Here is an 18,642-nt window from a genome sequence, read left to right as displayed (position 1 = left end):
TAATTTAGTAATCTAGGAGGAGGTACTGCAATTGGACAAACCACAAAGCCACATGTTAAAGATCATATTAAAGTACAATATGGGGAAAAATAGAACAGTGGAATACTCCAGTTGATTACATTCTACCACAGGGGTGATGTGGCCCACTTTAACAAGGTTCTGAGAAGAAAGAAAATACTGAACTGGTAGCTTTCCATCTCTAGTAGGATTTTGATCAGTGTACCACAAACAACCTAATAGCGTGCTCCACACAAGCTGTACAATAGAGGCTCACCAAGAGAATACTAGTGGACGTGATTCACAGAACAATAACTTCCAGGTACGCATCGTGTCATCTTCTTGAAATAAATCACAGAATTAAGGATTATCAAAACCAGTTTGAAACGCTGAAGTCTCGGAGCTTCCTTAAATGATTTTCCATTTCTCCTCTCGTCTTAGCCCACTCTTCCCTTTCTATGACAGTAGTAGGATCCTCCCTTTGACTCTGAAATCAGTGGACTGTATTAGTGAATGGAAAGCAGCCAACTATTATAAATATGCAGCAAAAGCCAGGAGATGAATTACCTTGTCAATGATTTTGAATGAGGTCCCACCATCGCGAATGATTAGGAGGTCATTCCTTCGATCCCTATTTTTCCCTCCGGGGACGGTAACCTGTTATAAGCATTCAGTTTCTTCCAGTTAGAAGTTCGACTGTTTCTTTTTTCTCAGATGAACATGCTTTATGTAGTATATCCTATGTTCTTCAGCATCATAGTCGAAACTTTCCCCTATGATAAGGGGAAACCCCAAAAATAATTGAAAAACGTGCAAAGAGACTCTATGTCAGTAACCACTACAATGTCAAGTTACATAATATTGTTCAAAGCATAGTGCCTGCTCATACGATCAGGCATATAGCTTAAACTTCTGATGACCAACAGGATTTCCAATGACATGCTTTAGACATCAGGAAGGCATTAAAATTTGTTTAAAAATATAATGATATTGCAGCGAAATATGCATCAGTTGCTGTATCACATACAAAGGACTAATAAAGATGACTTATCGGCTAAATTCCAAATATCAGTTGAACAAAGGATATCTTACCACAACTTTAGCTCTTGTGATTGACTTTGATTTTGAATCAATGACATAAATTTCTTCAAAATCAAGAACAAATTCTGTGTCATCTAATCGCCTATTTCTGTAATGTTTTGTTAAGAAGACCTGCAGAAAAAAAAAAGTAAAACAAATAAGTTTTACCACGTGAACATGGAAAACAAAACCAGATAATGGAACAGATGGATAAAAATCATATAAATTCTTAAAGGATCAGACTGCAGCCTTGGACGGGAACAAAATAAACTAAGGATGTTTAGATGCAATCTCTGCATAATCAACCTTATGTTCCAAATTTCATTTCCTGTTCATCGGCATCCTACTGAATCTAAGACAAAATGTCACCATGTGCCATGATTTTATTACTGTAATACAAAGAGTTAATATCATAAAACAAGAAGAATTACAGGTAACACTTCATATAATTATTGTTAATTTGTATACAACTATTCTATCTATTGATAAGCTTTACTTTTGAAAAAGTACATACTAAAAGACATCACTCATAGATTTCAATGAGTACAATGAAAGGAGAACAAAAAGCTTCATCCTCAGATTGAAACTTAGAGAAGCTAAAAATAGTACGACAATATATAAGAACAAAAGTTAGAAACTTGTTTCATACAAATCAGGAGGAACAAAGACAAACAAATTAAATGTCATTCATAGCTCGTTGAACAGTTTTGCATTGGACCCATATATGTCATTCCATATTATTTGCTACTCCTCAGACAGATGATGGTCATGAAATTGGATCCTTTACAATTATGTATTAATTCCATATTATTTTTTACTACTGATCTCAGTCGCATCAATTTCAGAGCCAGATCCATCACCGTCTGCAAGAATCTTAAGCTATGACCTATTAAACATCTTTGCTAAAAGGATCACATCCTTGCAGTCATAGTTCACAAATACAAGGGCCATATTTCATTTTACCAAACAATTCAATAGCTGTTAAAAGTATAAAATATATTATTAGTTTTTCATCTAATAGCTTAAGTTTTTGGGTCAACTAATTATTTAACATTATAAGAGTCTGATTCTCTAAAAGTTCAAAATTCAAATCTCATTTAGCCCCATTTAATTTATATTAATTATTAATTTATTATTATAGAGAGCCGCATTTTTTATCTGATGTGTGGTATATAAGGGTCATACATGAGGGGACATTCTAAAGGTATGATATACAGGAAAAGCACAGATCAATTTGTTCATACATAAAAAGCTTATACCTTCAATATTTCCCTATCAGTCTTATACATTGGATCTCGAGGTGCATCTATGGGAGGCTCCGTTACATTGTAGCATCCAAAATTACTTTTCGAGCAGCGAATATACTGCATCAAGAAAATATCAAGATTAAGAGAACAATTTTCCAAAATCAAGTTTGACCCAGTGACACCATCTGAACAAGCACTATAATATGTCAGAAATTTTAACTGCAAGAAAACCCATCCATCAGAAAGAAGTCCAATTCAAATTTTCTATTAACTCAAAAAACTAAAATGATCACAAGTATCGACTTACCTTCTGAGGCATGGGCGCTAGAATCCTTGGAATGGAATACACATCAGTATCTGGAGGAGTGACGTACATCTGTTTGCATAAATGCCTCAGAGGGATTAATTCAGAGATAAAAAGAAGGCGCCATTGAAGAAAAGGGAGCGGAGTAAGAAGGTTTACCCGCTTAGCCTACCTCTCTGAAATCATAGACATTGTTGTCGGGATCGGGCGGCTTCCGGATAAAGAAATCGCAATGGAGAAGACTAATCTTATGGAACTCCTCCTCATTGATGCGGTAATCGACAACGGTCTCCGAGTCCCACCCCTGAATCGACACGAAACTCTCCGTAGGTACCATCTCGATGTCGTCCGGCGAGGCTCCAGCTCGTGGGGAGACGGATATGGGGCCGGATCCAAGGAGTCGGTCATACTCAACGTCGTAGTCCATCTTGTTGTCGAGCTCCTCCACCTCGTCCTCGTCCGCCATGTCGTAGTCATCACTGCCGCCGGCCTCCACGTCGTCGTCGGCGCCGGCGGAGAAGTCTCTCCTTTTCCAGCGGCGGCGGCGCCGGCTGCGACGGGGAATCAGGCACGTATGGAGAGGAGGGGAGGAAGATGAGGACGAGGAGGACGAGGAGGCGAAGAGGAGGAGGTTGGGTTTAGGGTTTAGGGTTCTAAGAGAAGGGAGAGAGGAAAAGGGGGAAGAGATGAGGGGAGAAGAAGAGAGGAAGAGTGGGAGAGTAGTCATTTGGATTTCTTTCGGCTTCTCTTCGTCGTCCTCACCTCGAGCTATCTGCTCGAGCCTTCCAACTCCTTGTTCCTCACTCAGCTTGGTTTATCTTTCAACTTTGAGCTTTTTACATCATTGCCATTTAAAAGCTTTTCCAATATCATAATTTCCATTATATTTAATTATTTCCTTTTACGATAATTGGATGCTTAGGAAGTATGATTACTAAACTAATTTTAATGAACACATAAATCCTTTAAATTATTGCTCTTTTTAAAATAAAAAATAATAATATTTCTCATTTACATAAAAGATTTTTTTTTGCCACGTAAAGATAAAATGATACATAAAGCGATTAAAATTAATTATGTGACAGTAGTTAAAAAAAAAATCAGTATCCAACAAAAATTACATAAGAAGATATATAAAAAAATTGTCAATTATTCAGAAGTCTAAGAATAATTATCCTTTGGTGAATATAATAGGATTTGAGATAAAAGACACAATTGTGAAGCTCAGTTAGCCTATTAAATTAAGAAAAATAAAAATAAAAAGAAGCATACGTGAATGAAAACTTTATTCCTATATATGTATATATATTTCATTGAAACAAGAGAAGGTAAAGTCCTTAAAAACTCACTCAGAATACTAGCTTTTGCCACCGGTGGAACACCTAAAAGCGAAATTAACTCTTAAGCCTCCTCTAATCTAAACTATCACCATCCAGACCAAAAACATCTAAAACTATTCACAGTCCGGCCGCCATGGCTGCCAAGGAAGGGTTTCTCGCCGAGATGACGATCGGCCGGCGGTAGACCATCGCCGAGAACTCGAGAGCCGAGACGAAGAGTGAGATTAACTCCATGGCTATCTCTCCAACCTCTTGAAATCTATACAAGCTCTTCCTCATTATCACCCCTAACACTATGGAGAATGCTGCCTCCCAGTCTACCATCTTACTCAGCAAAATTATATCTCTTGGGACTCATCAAGGTGTATGTAGTTTTAGCACTTAAATAGTATATATCCGAAGGTTAGAGATAGGAAAGTTTTAATAATAGATAATCTAAATTATTAGTGTCCTGTCCTTCAAGAAAACGACTTCCATGTGTGACATCAATTGTACTAAAAGTTAGAACTGCATATATGTATATAGTATATACCATCCAAAGTTTTTATTTAAGTATATAATCTTTTAAATCTTATATTTCTGTGTATAATCTTAAAAACTCATATTTTTCTGGCAGATACATTTTAGCGTGATTAATAAATATAAGTTAAAATCTTAATAATTTAATAGACAAAAGTCACAAATATCCTTGACCGAAGGGATATATGCAAATAAGAAGAAAAATATTTATGTTACTTATTAGGTTTGGGGGGTGTTCACCCAAAAGTCAAAGTGTTTTGAGAAATATATGTTTAAATATGAAGGGTATAATTTAGTCGAAAGAAAAGAAAAAATTCTTTAGAAAAGTATACGAGGATATAAAATTTTTAGAAAAGTATACATGAAGAAAATACTAATTAAAAAGAGATGGTCAATGGACAAAGGACAATGAACCATTGGACATATAATAAAGATCACGAAAGAGAATAAAATGACATCGAGTACGGCATGATTCGTTTCAATGATTGAGATTTCTTATCTACGAGTGAGTTGGACTGCCATGTTGTGTTCCTGCCCTATTTTTCATGAATTCAACGTGAATACCAAATTGAGAGTTCTTTTCTGAAGAATTATGATTAAGATAAAAAATCATTGGTTCTATTTATTTATTTTTTGTTCCCTAAGAAAGTAAGCAGATAATTCACAAAGTTCCAAGCAAATAGTTAAACTAGCTATTTTTTGGGCCAAGGTCGGCTCGAGCAGTAACCTTAAATAATATTTTGACTCAGGTCTGAATTAGAGTTAGCTTGCTCAAGCTCAACTCAATATATTCAGTTCAAAATTTATTAATATATGTATATATATGAAGAGAGATTCTTAACAATTGGATTTTATGGCTTGAATAGAAGCTAGGTTTAGCTTGGCTAAAGAATAGGCTCCTTTTAGTTTGAGCTCAGCTTAGACTATATCTAACTCGGATTAGTTTAGCTTGAGAAATGACTCAATTTAGGTTCATGCTCGGCTCGTTCGTACCCTTACCATAATTATTTCTTGATACACTAAGAAGGAAAATGGGAGCTAGGGCAATGATGCTAGGAACAAACCCTTGATTAACTGAATACATACCAAACAATGATGTAGCAAAATATTAAGCAAATAACGACGGATATAATTAAGTACTCTATAAATAAATGAGTAGATGATGGGATAGATATAACCCGGAAAACAAGCCTCTCTCGTAGTCATCATCAATAGTTCTATAAAAAAAATGTAGCAAGAGACTTAAAAGGAGAATTGGAAGAGGAAGAAAGTCAGCATTCTAGCCCCTTAAGGCTAAGGGAGGGGAAGAAGTTGCCTGCAATGTGAAAAACCTCAAAGATGAAGGAATAAGAAGGTGAAATTTATGAACAAAATGAAAGCAAGTAATTTTATCCAACTTGAATCGATTTGACATAATTTGGTAGCACTAAACCTAACTCAATCTAACTTAGTCCGACATTTGCTCATACGTGTCAATTTATAATTATCAATAGTTAAGACAACCCTAAAAAAAAATTCAATTACATCTAATCAGCAAAACAAAGTTATTTTAGTAAAAAAAATAAATAAGTAAGACATATTATTGAACTCAAAGTTAAATTTTTCTTGCAGTTATTTATCTTCATAAAATATTGCATCGGCAGATTCAGTACTTTATTCATCAAAATTTGCTCTCAAGTTGCTGGAATTAATCAGCTAATTGGGTGATGAAATTGCTTTAAAAGCCGAATATAAATGCTTAGGAGCGAATGCTTCAAATTCTGTGCACCTGCTTAATTATTTATCAGCTTGTAGACATTCAAGATACTCACAAAACAACGTTTACTAAATTCTTCGTTTTTCTTCCGCAAGAGTTAGTGAAGACTTTTGAGAAAATTCATCTACTTACATAACTATATAATTATTATGGAGAAGAAAGGGTATAAATTAGTATTCGTAAGGCAAGTTTATACATGCTGGTAAAAGTCACGATTAAAGATCAAGATGGTCATCATCAAGTTAGAGCCTTTTTTTTTTAATTTCCGTGTAAAAAGCTCCCACAAATTTCGATGTTTTTAAGAGCAAAAATATTCTGTGAAGGCTAAGCTAGTCTATTTAAATGCTTTCATATGATAAAATTAAGTACTTTTTCAAGTATATATTTTCATGCAGGTCACTGAAGAAATTAATATCGATATATTGGTACTATTTCTGGAGAGAGTTAATAATCAAAGACTAACTCATTAGTAAAGAAATATATTGAGAAAAAAGAATAAAATCTTGCAAATATGGTGATTCGCACTTGGTATGCGTGAAAATATTAGGTGCAAAATACACAAATTACATAAAAAAATAATATTTAAGCTCAACTGAAAACTTAATGTGACAAAGAGTTGAGATCTCTTCCTATAGTGAAAAAACTGTCAAAGATCACAAGATGAAGAAAAGAAACTTACCAGCAGCGAATCTAGCAACTCTTGTTTGTTTGATATTGGTGAGTCTTGTTATAACCTAGGTGAGATGTGCATGGTGGAGAAGCTGGGCACATGAAGAACTATTTATGTTTGTATAAGAAACATGGAGAGAGAGAGAGAAAGAGAGATTAGGGTTAGATAGAACTGCACGTGCCCTGCTTCTCCATCGGGAACAACTCACCTCCTCAAAGCTAGATATGCGGTTCCTCCATGTACAAGTGTGCGCGTTTTGCACACTTATCTGTTGAACTTCTACCTCTCTCTCTCTCTCTCTCTCTCTCTCTCTCTCTCTCTCTCTCTCTCTCTCTCTCTCTCTCTCTCTCTCTGTTGAAATTCTCCCTCTCTCCCTCTCTCTCTCTCTCTCTCTCTCTCTCTCTCTCTCTGTTATCATTGTTTGCTTCTATTACAAGTCTATAACTTTAGAGTTTAGATGTTGAAGAGTACTAAGAAAAGGGTGATCGAAGAGGACACTGACCTGTCTGCAGTTGGTAGGGTCCAGTCCAGTAGAAGAATGCCAGGGGCCACAGAGTGACAACTTAGGGCAAGACAAATAATCCAACCATAACAATCAATTGACTTTACTTCCAACCTCGTTGCTGCATAGTCGCATAGATTGAAACCATATGGGTCGTATTATTCCACACAATGGAATTTGCTAATGGAGGAGTCGACATGTGTCAAACCTGATAAGGTGGTCATCTCCATGCCAGAAAAAGCTGACTCTCTCTCTCTCTCTTCACTATTTTTAGTTAGACTCTTTAAATATTTTGTCATTATCTTTTCCAAGACATGTAACTTGATATCTACACTGTGCGGAGAGGGGAAGAAATGGTGGACAGTTCTTTTTCATTTATCTATCATAAGCACAGCCTTTAACGTATTATATTATTATGGCAAGATATAACAGTCACATATATGTGACCTTGGATTCATGCACTCAATGATCATGATGGAGGAACATTGTCCAAGTGGTTGAGTTATTCTTTGACGTCATCTTATTTCCTTCTTCTGAAAGGCACTAAGAACATGATTCATCTAGGGTATAAAGGCGATATTGAGGATGACCTCTATCTCAAAATAATTACATCCGAGAAAGAATGAAATTAAAGTTATGTATCATTGAAAAAGAAATGTTATCTTAAATAAGAAAAAAAAACTAGTTTATTTTAGGACCACCTTCGAGCTTCCATGGCTCACTTCTCAAGGTGGACCATGGAGAATAAATAGACCATGGATCTCTTTAACAAAAGGCATTCGACCACCGGACACGCGGAAAGACCATGGGGAAGCCACTATATATGTCTCGTAATGTCTTATCAAGACGGATTGATGACAATCAGCATGGGATTGGGGACCACATTTGATTGATGTAAAGTTTGTAAAGATGGACAAAAACTGAAGAAATTAAACATCTGGGATTTAGGACCTATTAGTGTGCACGTACGTTGAGTTTATTCCTTCACCAAGTGAACGGAATCGGCTGGATGCGCCATCAAGGAACTATGCCATTAGAATATTGTTGCATTCGAGGTGGTTGATGTAAAGGGTAAGCAACAACGACCGGTAGCTTAGAGGTTATTAAATAGTTCGACCCATCTAAGCTCGGTCCGAACCGTCGAAGTTAGCCCGAGCCTGACTTGGGGTCAGCCCATCTAGCCCTCCTTCAGTCCGGCTCCATTATTTTTCTCAGATTCCAAGTCATGCTATACATGGAACATGTTTAATACAACGGAATTTATGTGCGAATATGCAATGTGACCAAAGAGCTGCATTGCACAACACTATTCAGTGATGCAAAGTTGATAGAAGTGCAAAGGAGTACTAGAAGAGGCTAAACTTCATGTGCTAGAGCATGGGGTGGAAGGCATGCACGAGAATGAAGATGAAGAATATGTTGACCCACCTGCATGGCCATTGTAATTTGGTTGGGTTTTTTCCAAATTAATGGAAGTTTGGACTCTCAAAGAACTAACGAGAGGCTGGTCCTGATATGGTAATTAAGAGAAAACGTACGCTATATAAATTAGAGAGAGAGAGAGAGAGAGAGAGAAATACAATGTACTTACATTAATCCATTACACCTATATAATACAAGCTTGTTATATAATTCAGATGCGAGTAGTATATCCAAATAGTATCTCATCACCTCTCTGACTATATAAAGCTGATGATGGATAATCACAAAACCACAATATGGGTGTTGAAAGTAATGATGATGAAGGTTTGCATGGATGGGCTCAGTAAGCTACTCGACTAGCACCTACTTTGCCTCCAAAGGAGCTAATAACATTGGAAGCAATCGCAATAGAGCTTGTTATCACAGCTAGAATTATCATAGTAGCTGCCAAGGCTTTATCTCTTCTTTTTGCTATCCCTTGCACGTCCCTGCAAACACCCTATTATAACGTAGCAAGATATTCATCTAACTCTAATATATAAAATATAAAGAGAACTTCTTTTGTACCGTAGAATTAATTATTTATTAATCGGTTGTATTAAAGTATTTGTCTTAAGTTATAATTCTTAAAAAGGTATTGAAGTATTTGTCATATATAAAAGTTTAGGCTGCAAAGCACTAATCTTACCTTAGAACAATAGCACCGGGAAAGATTAAGGATAGACAGACCGCCGTTGTCGACCCGAAGAACTGAAACAAAGTCCATATGTTTGGAATGGCAATGGCAGCTACATAGAGCAAACCCATCAAAACCCCAGTGAGCAAAACGAATCGGACGTTGTCGGAGCTCAACGGCCGCCGCTTTGGGAAGAAAAGCCCATCCACATTGATCCTTAGTGAGAAGTGAAGAAGGGGGAACACCAGTACCAGATGTAAAACATAGCTAAGCCGGACGGCGTCATTGAGAAACTGCGAAACCCGGGAACCGGAATTCTGATCAAAATTGGAGAGTATGTCGGCCATCGTCGAGTCCCCGAAGAGGAGATAGCCGAAGAAACCCACGGCAGAGTAGATAATGGAGCAGAGGATCAAGGATACCCGTACGGCTACCGTCATGTCGGACGTTTTGCTTAGCTCAGCTCGGATAGAATGAACTGCACCATTGCAACGTTTATCTAAATAAGCTAGAAAATAACAAAGATCTTATAGTTATTAATGTCCATCTAACTAAGATATAGACCTACCGTTGAAGTGGAACGTGAAGGCCACGACAATGACTGGAACAGCAGTGAACAGCTCAAAAGCGGAGGAGAGGCGAGAAAAGTCTGGTAGTAACCTTGGAGTCGTTGCGGTTCCCTGAAGCAGAGCATAGAGAGACATCCCCAAGCTTATGCACATAAAAACCACTGCAAGGAGAATTGATACCGCTGATGTGTACCTCAACGAGTCTGCAGTTTTTTACAATTATATTCGAGACATTAGGAACAACTGTCTGGATTAGAGGATTTGCTATAATTATTTTATAGGAAATCTTCCCAATAAAACCCTGAGTTTCACCAATTTTGAAGAGAGAGAGGGGTTGCAAATAGATGCACGGTAGCTGTCTGAATAACAAAATTTACAAAATGTAGCAAATTTAATAAATGAGGGGTGAAAATGTAATGTAGAGAAACACACACACCCACACGCTTGGGAAGAGCAAGGGGGAGCAAGACGAGCACGACGATGAGCAGCAGCGCCACCTCCCTCTCGTTCCACCACGCCCTTCCGAACCACTCCTGCAGCACCCCCACGTGCGCCTCGCCGCTCCCGCACATCACGTCCCCTGCGCGCACGTGCGACACCAACCTGATCAGACGGTGATCATTGCCCTTCAAAAACAAATCAATGCTAGTGCGGATCTCACGTACCTATGATGATGAGGTACACGACGAGTGTCCCTGCCGTGGTGACTGCGACGCAACCCTGGAGCCCGGCGGATCCTGCGACCCCGAAGGCGTCTCCCATGACGGTGGCGTAGGTGTGCGGCGGCGCGGAGCACGACCATCCAGTGTACCGCATCAGGAACTCCGCGGAGACGTCGGATAAGAAGGCGACGGCGGTGATCAGGATGAGGGCGGGGCCCACACCGAGGACCCGCATTGCCGCTGGGATCGACATGATCCCGGCGCCCACGATGCTCGTCGACACGTTGAACACCGCGCTGGAGACCGAGGCGCCGCCGAATTCATCGTCTTCGCCTCTACCCGACGATTTCGGAAGGAGAGGGGCGAATGCGGCGGTGGATTCACCCTTCGCCGCCGGCTTCATTGGGATTTGGGGGGATTAGAATGGAGGGAATGGGATTGATGATAATCGGTTTTTGGAGTCCTTAAGAGGGCCTCCAGTAAGTGAAATTACTTGAATGGCCTTACGGGAGATGAATAGATGATGGTTGGTAGGCTTTGACTTTTGCTTCTGGGTGAGGGTAGGGAGGAGATTTTATTGGATGGTGGGGACTAGGAGTTACAGTGGCGTGCTGGAAGGAAGTGATAGGTGTACGTGGACGGAAATATGGGATAGGTTACGAGCTAACGTAGAATGGATCTGGCTGTTTGTTCGGAAGGTATATTACAGAACGACAAGGTTAAGAAGCTAACTAGTAGCTTCCACTAAACACACGCACACCGACAAAGTTTTTCGCACGTCACAACCCATGTTTTTCTTCTTCTTTTTTTCTCTTTTTAATGGAATGGACTTTTTATTTTATTTTTATGAAATTTGTAAAAGAATATTGTTTTGAACTAAAGTGACCATAAGAAGAACATTATGACAAGTTATCCAAATAATATATGGGTTGGAGTATCAATGCATGTGATATAAAGATTAAAGATCCGTGGCTTCATCCCAGCTACAGGATGCACATGGAACCTTTTGGCTCTTTACAGGTCACTTGGGCCCATAACTTCCAATTCGGCCCATGGGGATGAAGCCCATCTCATTTGACCCACACTAGAGAAGGCCGTCAAGCTTGTCGATTGTGGCTAAAAATTTCCGTTAGTGAAGGGAAACGGGACGGCAGCTGTTAAAGTTTCCATCGAGATTCCAAGGAAATAAAGAGCAATAACTACTAAATAAGTATCGAAGAACTCCACTAAAGTCCGTCCTTTTCTTCGCTCGTTGGCCTTTCCCCTCTTCGATGGCTTATTGGATTTCCAGCAGAATAAGGAGAACCATCTTTGCAGTTTCTTAACTACCCTCGAAATTATGGGTAGGTTTTCTCTAAGATCAATTGCGTGGGTCTAATTATGTCTTTGTTTCCCATGGATAAGTTCCTTTTCTTTTCGCTATTCCGTGTAATGGGATGAATTTAATTTGATTACAGTATGCAGAAGTTTGAGATTCTTGATGTTGGTATTCATGCTTTTTTCGCTATTTGTGGTTAACTTTGGTTGATGTGGGATTTTTATGTCATTTTCTGTTGGATTTTGCGGTGGACTTTCCTTGGTAAGGAGGGGATAATTAGGTTGAGATGATAGTGTTATATCTCTCTCTTGTTTTTTTCTTTTTTTTTGTGGGAGAAAAGGATATTTGATGAGTTAATAATGATGAAATGTATGGTTTTTTTAGTGTCTTTTTTTTATCTTATGCTATCTGCCACATAGTGATAATTTTTCGAGTTCATTAGCTTGTATGGAGATGTAAGATGTGTCTTTCGAGCGGACATTGTTTTATTTAGGACCTATTAAGGTGTCCTTTGGCGTAGTTTTATGTTTGAGACTCTTGATGTTAGTATTCATGTTTTTTCTCTGTTAGATGGGTTTTGTGGTTAGATTTTGTTTATTTGAGTTTTTTTATGTCATGTCTTTTATAATTTGTGATGAACTATCCTTGGGAAGGACGGTGTAATTAGTTTGGGGTGATATTTATATCTTTATTTTTGGGAAAAAGAATTCTTTGATGAGTTAAAAAGATGGATTTTCAGGGTTTTAATGCCTTAATTTTCTTATGGAAAGGTTAGGTGCGTCCTTTTCGCTTATTTTTCTAGCTAGTCCAAGAAATAGGAGAAAGAAAGAAGCTTACCTACTTATTCTACTAGGAAGAGAAATTCCACCATATTGTAATCTGACATGGTAGTTTTAAATGAACTGAAAAACTTCGAGCTCAGGAGGAAACTGTGGAGTATCAATCTCAATAGGGACTTAGACATTATCAAGGATTCTAGGAGCAATTATTCATGGATTTTGAAGAATAACATAATCTCAGGGTAATTTTGTGTAGGCATGTTTAATAGGGTCCAACCTCAGAATCAACGTTATGTTTTTGAAGCAAGACTAGAACATGTGATTGGCTTTTGCATTTGCCTTTTCATACAAGTGATATATATCATCATCTATTGAGCTTTCATTCCTGGTAATTCTGTTGATTTTCTGATATTGATGCAGTAGATTATGGCCCCTAACTACATCTTATATAGGATGCCCTTGTTCTATTTGAGAGATAGAATAAGATGTGGTTGAATTCTGACAAAACAAATGCTAGATCTGTTCCTACCACAAAATCAATGGTTTGAAGAGACTTAGAAGGAGTTCAAATCTCAATTTGGGTGGATTATTTACCAAAGAGGATGGATACAAATGGTAATGGAAAATTCACAGATGAAATTCAGGAAGGAGGGTCAGTAATGTCTCATAATGCCTATGGAACCAAAGATCATATCTCTCTGCCTGTCCAATCATCTCAACAGGTAATCCTGAGTGAAAGTAAGAAGAAAATTACATTTTTGAATATTGTAAAGGCCCTTTCTGGTGGAACAAGGGTGAGAAAATTTGGTCCTTCTCCTTCAGCCAAGTTTCGGAAGTTTGCACTACAACGAGATGAGATCTCACGTTCAGTTCATTCTGACAATCATAGCTCCCTACCTCACTTCCACATACCCTTTGTCAGGAAAATCAATTGGGCTCATCTATGGCAACTTTCTAAAGATTGGATAAAAGATCCTATGAACATGGCTCTTTTTGTTTGGATTGCTTGTGTCGCTATTTCTGGAGCAATCCTGTTTATGGTTATGACTGGAATGTTAAATGGTGTCTTAACAACGAAATCACAGAGAAACACCTGGTTTGAAGTTAACAACCAAATTCTTAATGCTTTATTCACCCTTATGTGCCTCTATCAACACCCAAAGCGATTTTACCACCTTGTTCTTTTGCTTCGATGGGAGCCCAAAGACATTCTAAGGCTGAGAAAAATATATTGCAAAAATGGTATTTACAAGCCTAATGAATGGATGCATATGATGGTTGTTGTGCTGCTTCTCCATTTGAATTGTTTTGCACAGTATGCCTTATGTGGTCTTAACTTGGGGTACCCTAGGTCGAAACGTCCTCCAATTGGTGTGGGTGTGTGCATCTCCGTCGCAATTGCTGCACCTGCAATTGCCAGCATATATAATATTCTGAGCCCTCTTGGGAAGGATTATGATATAGAAATTGTTCAGGAAGGACAGGGTGAGCTTCTCCCTAGTGCTGGTAGCACACCAGGAACTCTGCGGTTAAAGTCATTTGAAAAGAAATATTCCTTCATTCTAAGTGAAGACCCCAGGTTTGCAGAGAATAGACCAAATTGGGTAGGAGGCCTTTTTGACTTTTGGGATGATATATCTCTTGCTTACCTATCAATCTTCTGCAGCTGTTGTGTTTTTGGATGGAATATGCAGAGGCTAGGATTTGGTAACATCTATGTTCACATTGTAACTTTTCTCCTCTTTTGCTCCGCTCCCTTCTTTATCTTCAACTTGGCAGCCATCAATATAAATAATGAAGTTGTTCGAGAATCGTTGGGCCTCACCGGTGTTCTGCTCTGTTTTCTTGGTTTACTGTATGGTGGCTTTTGGAGGATTCAGATGAGGAAAAAATTTAACCTTCCTGTTAATAACTTCTGTTGTGGTTATCCCTCAGCCACGGATTGTTTCCAGTGGCTGTGCTGTTGTTCATGTTCTCTTGCCCAGGAGGTGAGGACGGCAGATTATTATGAGATCACCGAAAACAAGTCAAACACGGAACAGATGACTGATACTCAGCTTGGATTGTCTCCTCTGCCTCGCGAAGATGGTTTGCCTCTCTATAAATCAAGCCCCAGTTCTCCATATATGAGTGCATTGAGCCCACCATCCATCTTTAAGATGGAAACTCCAAGTCCCAGGCATACCCAAGATAAGCATCTGTCGATGGTTGAGGAAGGTTCACCTATGGAAGACCGATACGGCATATCTAAGTCACATGTTTGATCTGAACCATAGTTTGTTGATAAACTACTCTAACAGTACGATTGTGACTGTATTCTGGCCATGTTTCTGTCATTTGTAAGTTTTCATTTCATAGGATTTTCCAGTGAGTGTAGATGGGAAAGGCCTCATACTCCTTCCAATGTTGAAGCTATTGTTTACTGTCCTTATATATCTCTCAAAATATTTTTCTTCTTTCCCAACATATTATGGTGCTTCTGTTCTCTGTCACTCTTATCGTATTTGATTGACATAATTATCAGGCAAGTTGATTGCTATCCTAATCTACATGGTCTCTCTTGCACTGCTGAACATATATTCAATCATTAGGTCATTGCCTGGCCTAGTTAAGTGCATCTCTTTTTTATGCCTGCTTTTCTCATTCTAGCGTTTTTTTCCTGTTATTTCTTTTCTATGGAGAAATTCGATGGACTTGATAACATTTCTTCCTTCTTAGCAATTCTGAGACTTTTTTTATATTCGAAAGGTGAAACTATGAGTTGAGACTTTTTTTATATTCAAAAGGCGATACTTGAGTTTTCACTTTACATATGGTTGAGAGTTTGATAATTACTCGAACTCTAATGTTAGCATTTCTTTTTTATCACTTTCTCCTTCACTACATGCAATCTGTGTCCTAGTCAAATATGGTGTTCTTATGATATGGCTACAAAATCCAACGACGATCTTTGGGCTTTGGACGACTAGCTATGTCTTCCCAATCCAACTAATTGAAGACAAACCTGGACGTCATGGCGGTCCACTCCCTAAGAAATATATTTTGATAGGTCGTCCAAGCACCACCAGAGGGCAGTTACGTAAGAGTCGACTGGGTTTTATTATTGACCTTCTAAATCTTTGACCATCTCTTATCCTTTTCTTAAAATTCTAACTTTTTCTTTTCTCCTAAAGCACTAGCATCTTCGCTTTGGAGAAAGGAACCAAATAGAACGTCTTGAAGATAAAGAGAACAAGCTCCTATCTGTTATCCCACAAAGCTTTGTCGAGTCCGCAAAGAGAAGAGAAGTTGCTTGGCTTCTCCTAGTCTGTTCATCTCCAGGGGTAAGAAACAAACCTAAAAGTAAAGCTGAGTTGATAGTCTATTGCATGGAGATCTGAATATTACTCTTGGTTTCAAGACATCTTTTTGATTCCTTCCATCTGTGATGTGCTTAAGTAAAATGTTTCATGTTTAGGGGCAGAAAGATATAGATTAGCTTCAAGATTTTCTACTGAAATGAACAGATTGTTTTTTTTTTCTTTTCTTTTTGGTACAACAGTATTTCTTCTAAATCTTTGATATGTTTTTTGACAAAATTATTCTCGATATGTTACAGTCATTGTTTGGAGATGTTGGTTGATCTTATATATCATTCCTCCATATGAATTGAATGAAGGTGAAATATTTTGCTTGTGACTTTATATGTCTTTGACGAAATGAGACTATGCTGATGATTGTTGTTTCCACAAGGATGTCCTTCTCAAACCAGAGCCTGATCGGCATATACAATTTCTCCCATCTTATCAATCAAAAGGCGGCTCAACAAACATTGCTGATTGTTATTTTCAGGTTTTTGTACAGATTTCCTCTCGCTGGATTACTCATTTCCGTAGCAAAGTTGATGGGGGCATTATCCCTCTACTTTTAAGAATTTTTGAGTTCAACGAGTTAGAACAGCAGAAGAAATTTCGTTTAATATCTCAGCATAGGTAACAGAGAACTACTATAAATTACAGTCACAAAATAATGGTCTGCAATAGTAGCAAGGATGATACAGAAGAAATTCACAATGGCGTGGAGTCGACAAATTATCCAAATCTAACAGAAAATCGTATCGGAATTCCATCTCTTCAAGAAAGACTACTCCATGAGAGGAGCCACAAGCAAAGACTTCTCGATTTTCTGAAAGCTACTCCTTCATCAGATTGGCTCAAGAGGCTCAAGCTCCCTTCCCCTTTGAAATATCTCCAACAAACAGTTGATGAGAGGGAGAACGTATCAATTTCAGTACCATCTCCGCTAGGTGTTCCCCATAACTTGCATATCAACTTCATCAGAATAATCAATTGGGTTTTCCTCTTCAATAGTTTCAAGGAATGGCTGAAGAATCCTCTGAACATTGCTCTTCTAATTTGGTCCGTTTGTGTTGCTGCCTCTGCCACCATGTCAGGCTTGCTTCTGCTGGAATTATTGAATCAAGCATTCCCTACAAAATCCTCTAGAAACCATTGGATTGAGATCAACACTCAAGTCCTCAATGCACTCTTTACTCTGATGAGTCTATATCAACATCCAAAGCTCTTCTATCATTTTGCGCTACTATGTCGATGGAGAGCTGAGGATATCATAGAGCTCAGAAAGGTATACTGTAAAAATACAGCTTACCGACCTCGTGAGTGGGCTCATATGATGGTTGTCCTTGTTCTTCTCCATATCACTTTCTTTGCTCAATATGCCTTGTGTGGACTTTACTGGGGATACTCCAGCACTCAAAGGCCTGAAATTGCAGAGACATATTTCTTCATTTTGGGCACTGCATCACCGATCTTTGCTGCACTATATACAGTTTATAGCCCTCTTGGGAGGGAGTATGATTCTGATCCAGAGAGAAAAGCACAAGATGAAATCTTGGATGCTGATGCAAGTGGATCTAATAAACATTTCCTGAAATTATATGAAAGAAGGCTAATGGTTGGCGAACCAGAGTGGGTTGGAGGACTATTTGATTGCAGTGAGGACATTACTCTTGGCTTCTATTCTTTCTTCTGCACATGCTGTGTCTTTGGGTGGAACATGGAGAGGATTGGTTTTGGTAACATGTATGTACATATGTTTACCTTCCTTCTGCTATGCTTTGCCCCATTTTGGATCTTCAACATTTCGGCACTCAACATTCGTGATTATATTCTTGGAGATATAGTGGGTGATGCAGGGGTAATACTGTGCTTCTTCGGATTGATATATGGGGGTTATTGGAGAATTCAGATGAGGAAAAAGTACAAACTTCCTGGCAATAGCTTCTGCTGTGGTTCAGCTTCAGTTACTGACTACATGCAATGGATGTTCTGCTGGTCTTGTTCTTTAGCTCAGGAAGTGCGCACCGCAAACTTTTACGATGCAAAGGATGAGAGATCCTCTCGAAATCTACAAGATGGTGACGAAGAGAGTTTGACGATCACATCTGAGATGACAAATTCAACTTCGATTGAAGAGGTCATCAGCAGTCCAGAAATGGATTCCAAGTCTGCTCTGGATGATGCAATGATTCCACCTGCACAGCCAATAATACAGTTAGAAGATCGAGTTGTTGATAGCCATACAATTGTACCACTACCTTGTTCAACATCGAGAACAATTAACATAGGAGATAATTCATCAACTTCGTCTGGCGAAGATTGAGAAAGCAAACGAAAATGCAAAGATTTTCCAATGCGATCACTTTTCTTTTATTGTCATGTAAATAATTTATGCAGCTCCAACTAAAAGAAAGCCAAGAAAAATGAGAATGGTCTATTATTTGATCCTAAACATTTTGATAT

At 38.4% G+C, this 18,642-nt stretch overlaps 4 protein-coding genes across 7 annotated transcripts; 2 read left to right on the top strand and 2 right to left on the bottom strand.

Moving 5' to 3' along the window:
- Positions 1–31: 31 nt before the first annotated feature.
- On the bottom strand, positions 32–4,318 carry LOC140799202 (PLASTID TRANSCRIPTIONALLY ACTIVE protein 6, chloroplastic). Its single transcript, XM_073153381.1, has 6 exons — positions 2,801–4,318; positions 2,632–2,700; positions 2,337–2,441; positions 1,090–1,209; positions 565–654; positions 32–484 (listed from the first exon to the last, which is right to left on the bottom strand). Exons 1-6 carry the CDS (start codon positions 3,353–3,355, stop codon positions 368–370), a joined length of 1,056 nt encoding a protein of 351 aa, XP_073009482.1. The 5' UTR covers positions 3,356–4,318; the 3' UTR covers positions 32–367.
- A 4,664-nt stretch (positions 4,319–8,982) lies between these two features.
- LOC140798401 (amino acid transporter AVT6C-like) lies at positions 8,983–11,243 on the bottom strand. 2 transcript variants are annotated; one of them, XM_073152210.1, is made up of 5 exons: positions 10,748–11,243; positions 10,519–10,662; positions 10,082–10,285; positions 9,526–9,991; positions 8,983–9,325 (listed from the first exon to the last, which is right to left on the bottom strand). In XM_073152210.1, the coding sequence occupies exons 1-5, from the start codon at positions 11,145–11,147 to the stop codon at positions 9,178–9,180; spliced, it is 1,362 nt and encodes a 453-aa protein (XP_073008311.1). In that variant the 5' UTR covers positions 11,148–11,243; the 3' UTR covers positions 8,983–9,177. The 2 variants fall into 2 exon arrangements, with proteins under 2 accessions (XP_073008311.1, XP_073008312.1); XM_073152211.1 differs by having other exon boundaries at positions 10,519–10,685; positions 10,748–11,184.
- Positions 11,244–11,926: 683 nt separating this feature from the next.
- LOC140798750 (uncharacterized) lies at positions 11,927–15,307 on the top strand. Of its 3 annotated transcripts, none has more exons than XM_073152775.1 (2): positions 11,927–12,087; positions 13,294–15,307. In XM_073152775.1, the coding sequence occupies exon 2, from the start codon at positions 13,444–13,446 to the stop codon at positions 15,103–15,105; it is 1,662 nt and encodes a 553-aa protein (XP_073008876.1). In that variant the 5' UTR covers positions 11,927–12,087; positions 13,294–13,443; the 3' UTR covers positions 15,106–15,307. The 3 variants fall into 3 exon arrangements, with proteins under 3 accessions (XP_073008876.1, XP_073008877.1, XP_073008878.1); XM_073152776.1 differs by having other exon boundaries at positions 11,949–12,087; positions 13,262–15,307; XM_073152777.1 differs by having other exon boundaries at positions 11,963–12,087; positions 13,265–15,307.
- Positions 15,308–15,402: 95 nt separating this feature from the next.
- Positions 15,403–18,631, top strand: LOC140798751 (uncharacterized). The gene is made up of 2 exons (XM_073152778.1): positions 15,403–16,164; positions 16,440–18,631. The coding sequence occupies exon 2, from the start codon at positions 16,850–16,852 to the stop codon at positions 18,500–18,502; it is 1,653 nt and encodes a 550-aa protein (XP_073008879.1). The 5' UTR covers positions 15,403–16,164; positions 16,440–16,849; the 3' UTR covers positions 18,503–18,631.
- The last annotated feature ends 11 nt before the right edge of the window (positions 18,632–18,642 follow it).

The sequence above is a fragment of the Typha latifolia genome, chromosome 12, assembly GCF_019914945.1.
Source record: "Typha latifolia isolate L0001 chromosome 12, TyphaL0001v2, whole genome shotgun sequence".
Taxonomy (NCBI): domain Eukaryota; kingdom Viridiplantae; phylum Streptophyta; class Magnoliopsida; order Poales; family Typhaceae; genus Typha; species Typha latifolia.
Note: the sequence above shows the minus strand (reverse complement) of the source record. Positions and strands in the feature narration are given on the sequence as shown.

Bases quoted from the DNA above. Each gene is read 5' to 3' on its own strand.
- LOC140798751 (XM_073152778.1), top strand. From the start codon at position 16,850: ATGGTCTGCAATAGTAGCAAGGATGATACAGAAGAAATTCACAATGGC.
- LOC140798750 (XM_073152775.1), top strand. From the start codon at position 13,444: ATGGATACAAATGGTAATGGAAAATTCACAGATGAAATTCAGGAAGGA.
- LOC140798401 (XM_073152210.1), bottom strand. From the start codon at position 11,147: ATGAAGCCGGCGGCGAAGGGTGAATCCACCGCCGCATTCGCCCCTCTC. The intron at 10,663-10,747 runs GTACGTGAGATC...ACGTGCGCGCAG, and splicing joins CGTGTACCTCATCATCATAG to GGGACGTGATGTGCGGGAGC. The intron at 9,992-10,081 runs GTAGGTCTATAT...GCAATGGTGCAG, and splicing joins CTTCACGTTCCACTTCAACG to TTCATTCTATCCGAGCTGAG.
- LOC140799202 (XM_073153381.1), bottom strand. From the start codon at position 3,355: ATGACTACTCTCCCACTCTTCCTCTCTTCTTCTCCCCTCATCTCTTCC. The intron at 2,701-2,800 runs GTAGGCTAAGCG...TTATGCAAACAG, and splicing joins ATGTCTATGATTTCAGAGAG to ATGTACGTCACTCCTCCAGA. The intron at 485-564 runs GTAATTCATCTC...CACTGATTTCAG, and splicing joins CATTCAAAATCATTGACAAG to AGTCAAAGGGAGGATCCTAC.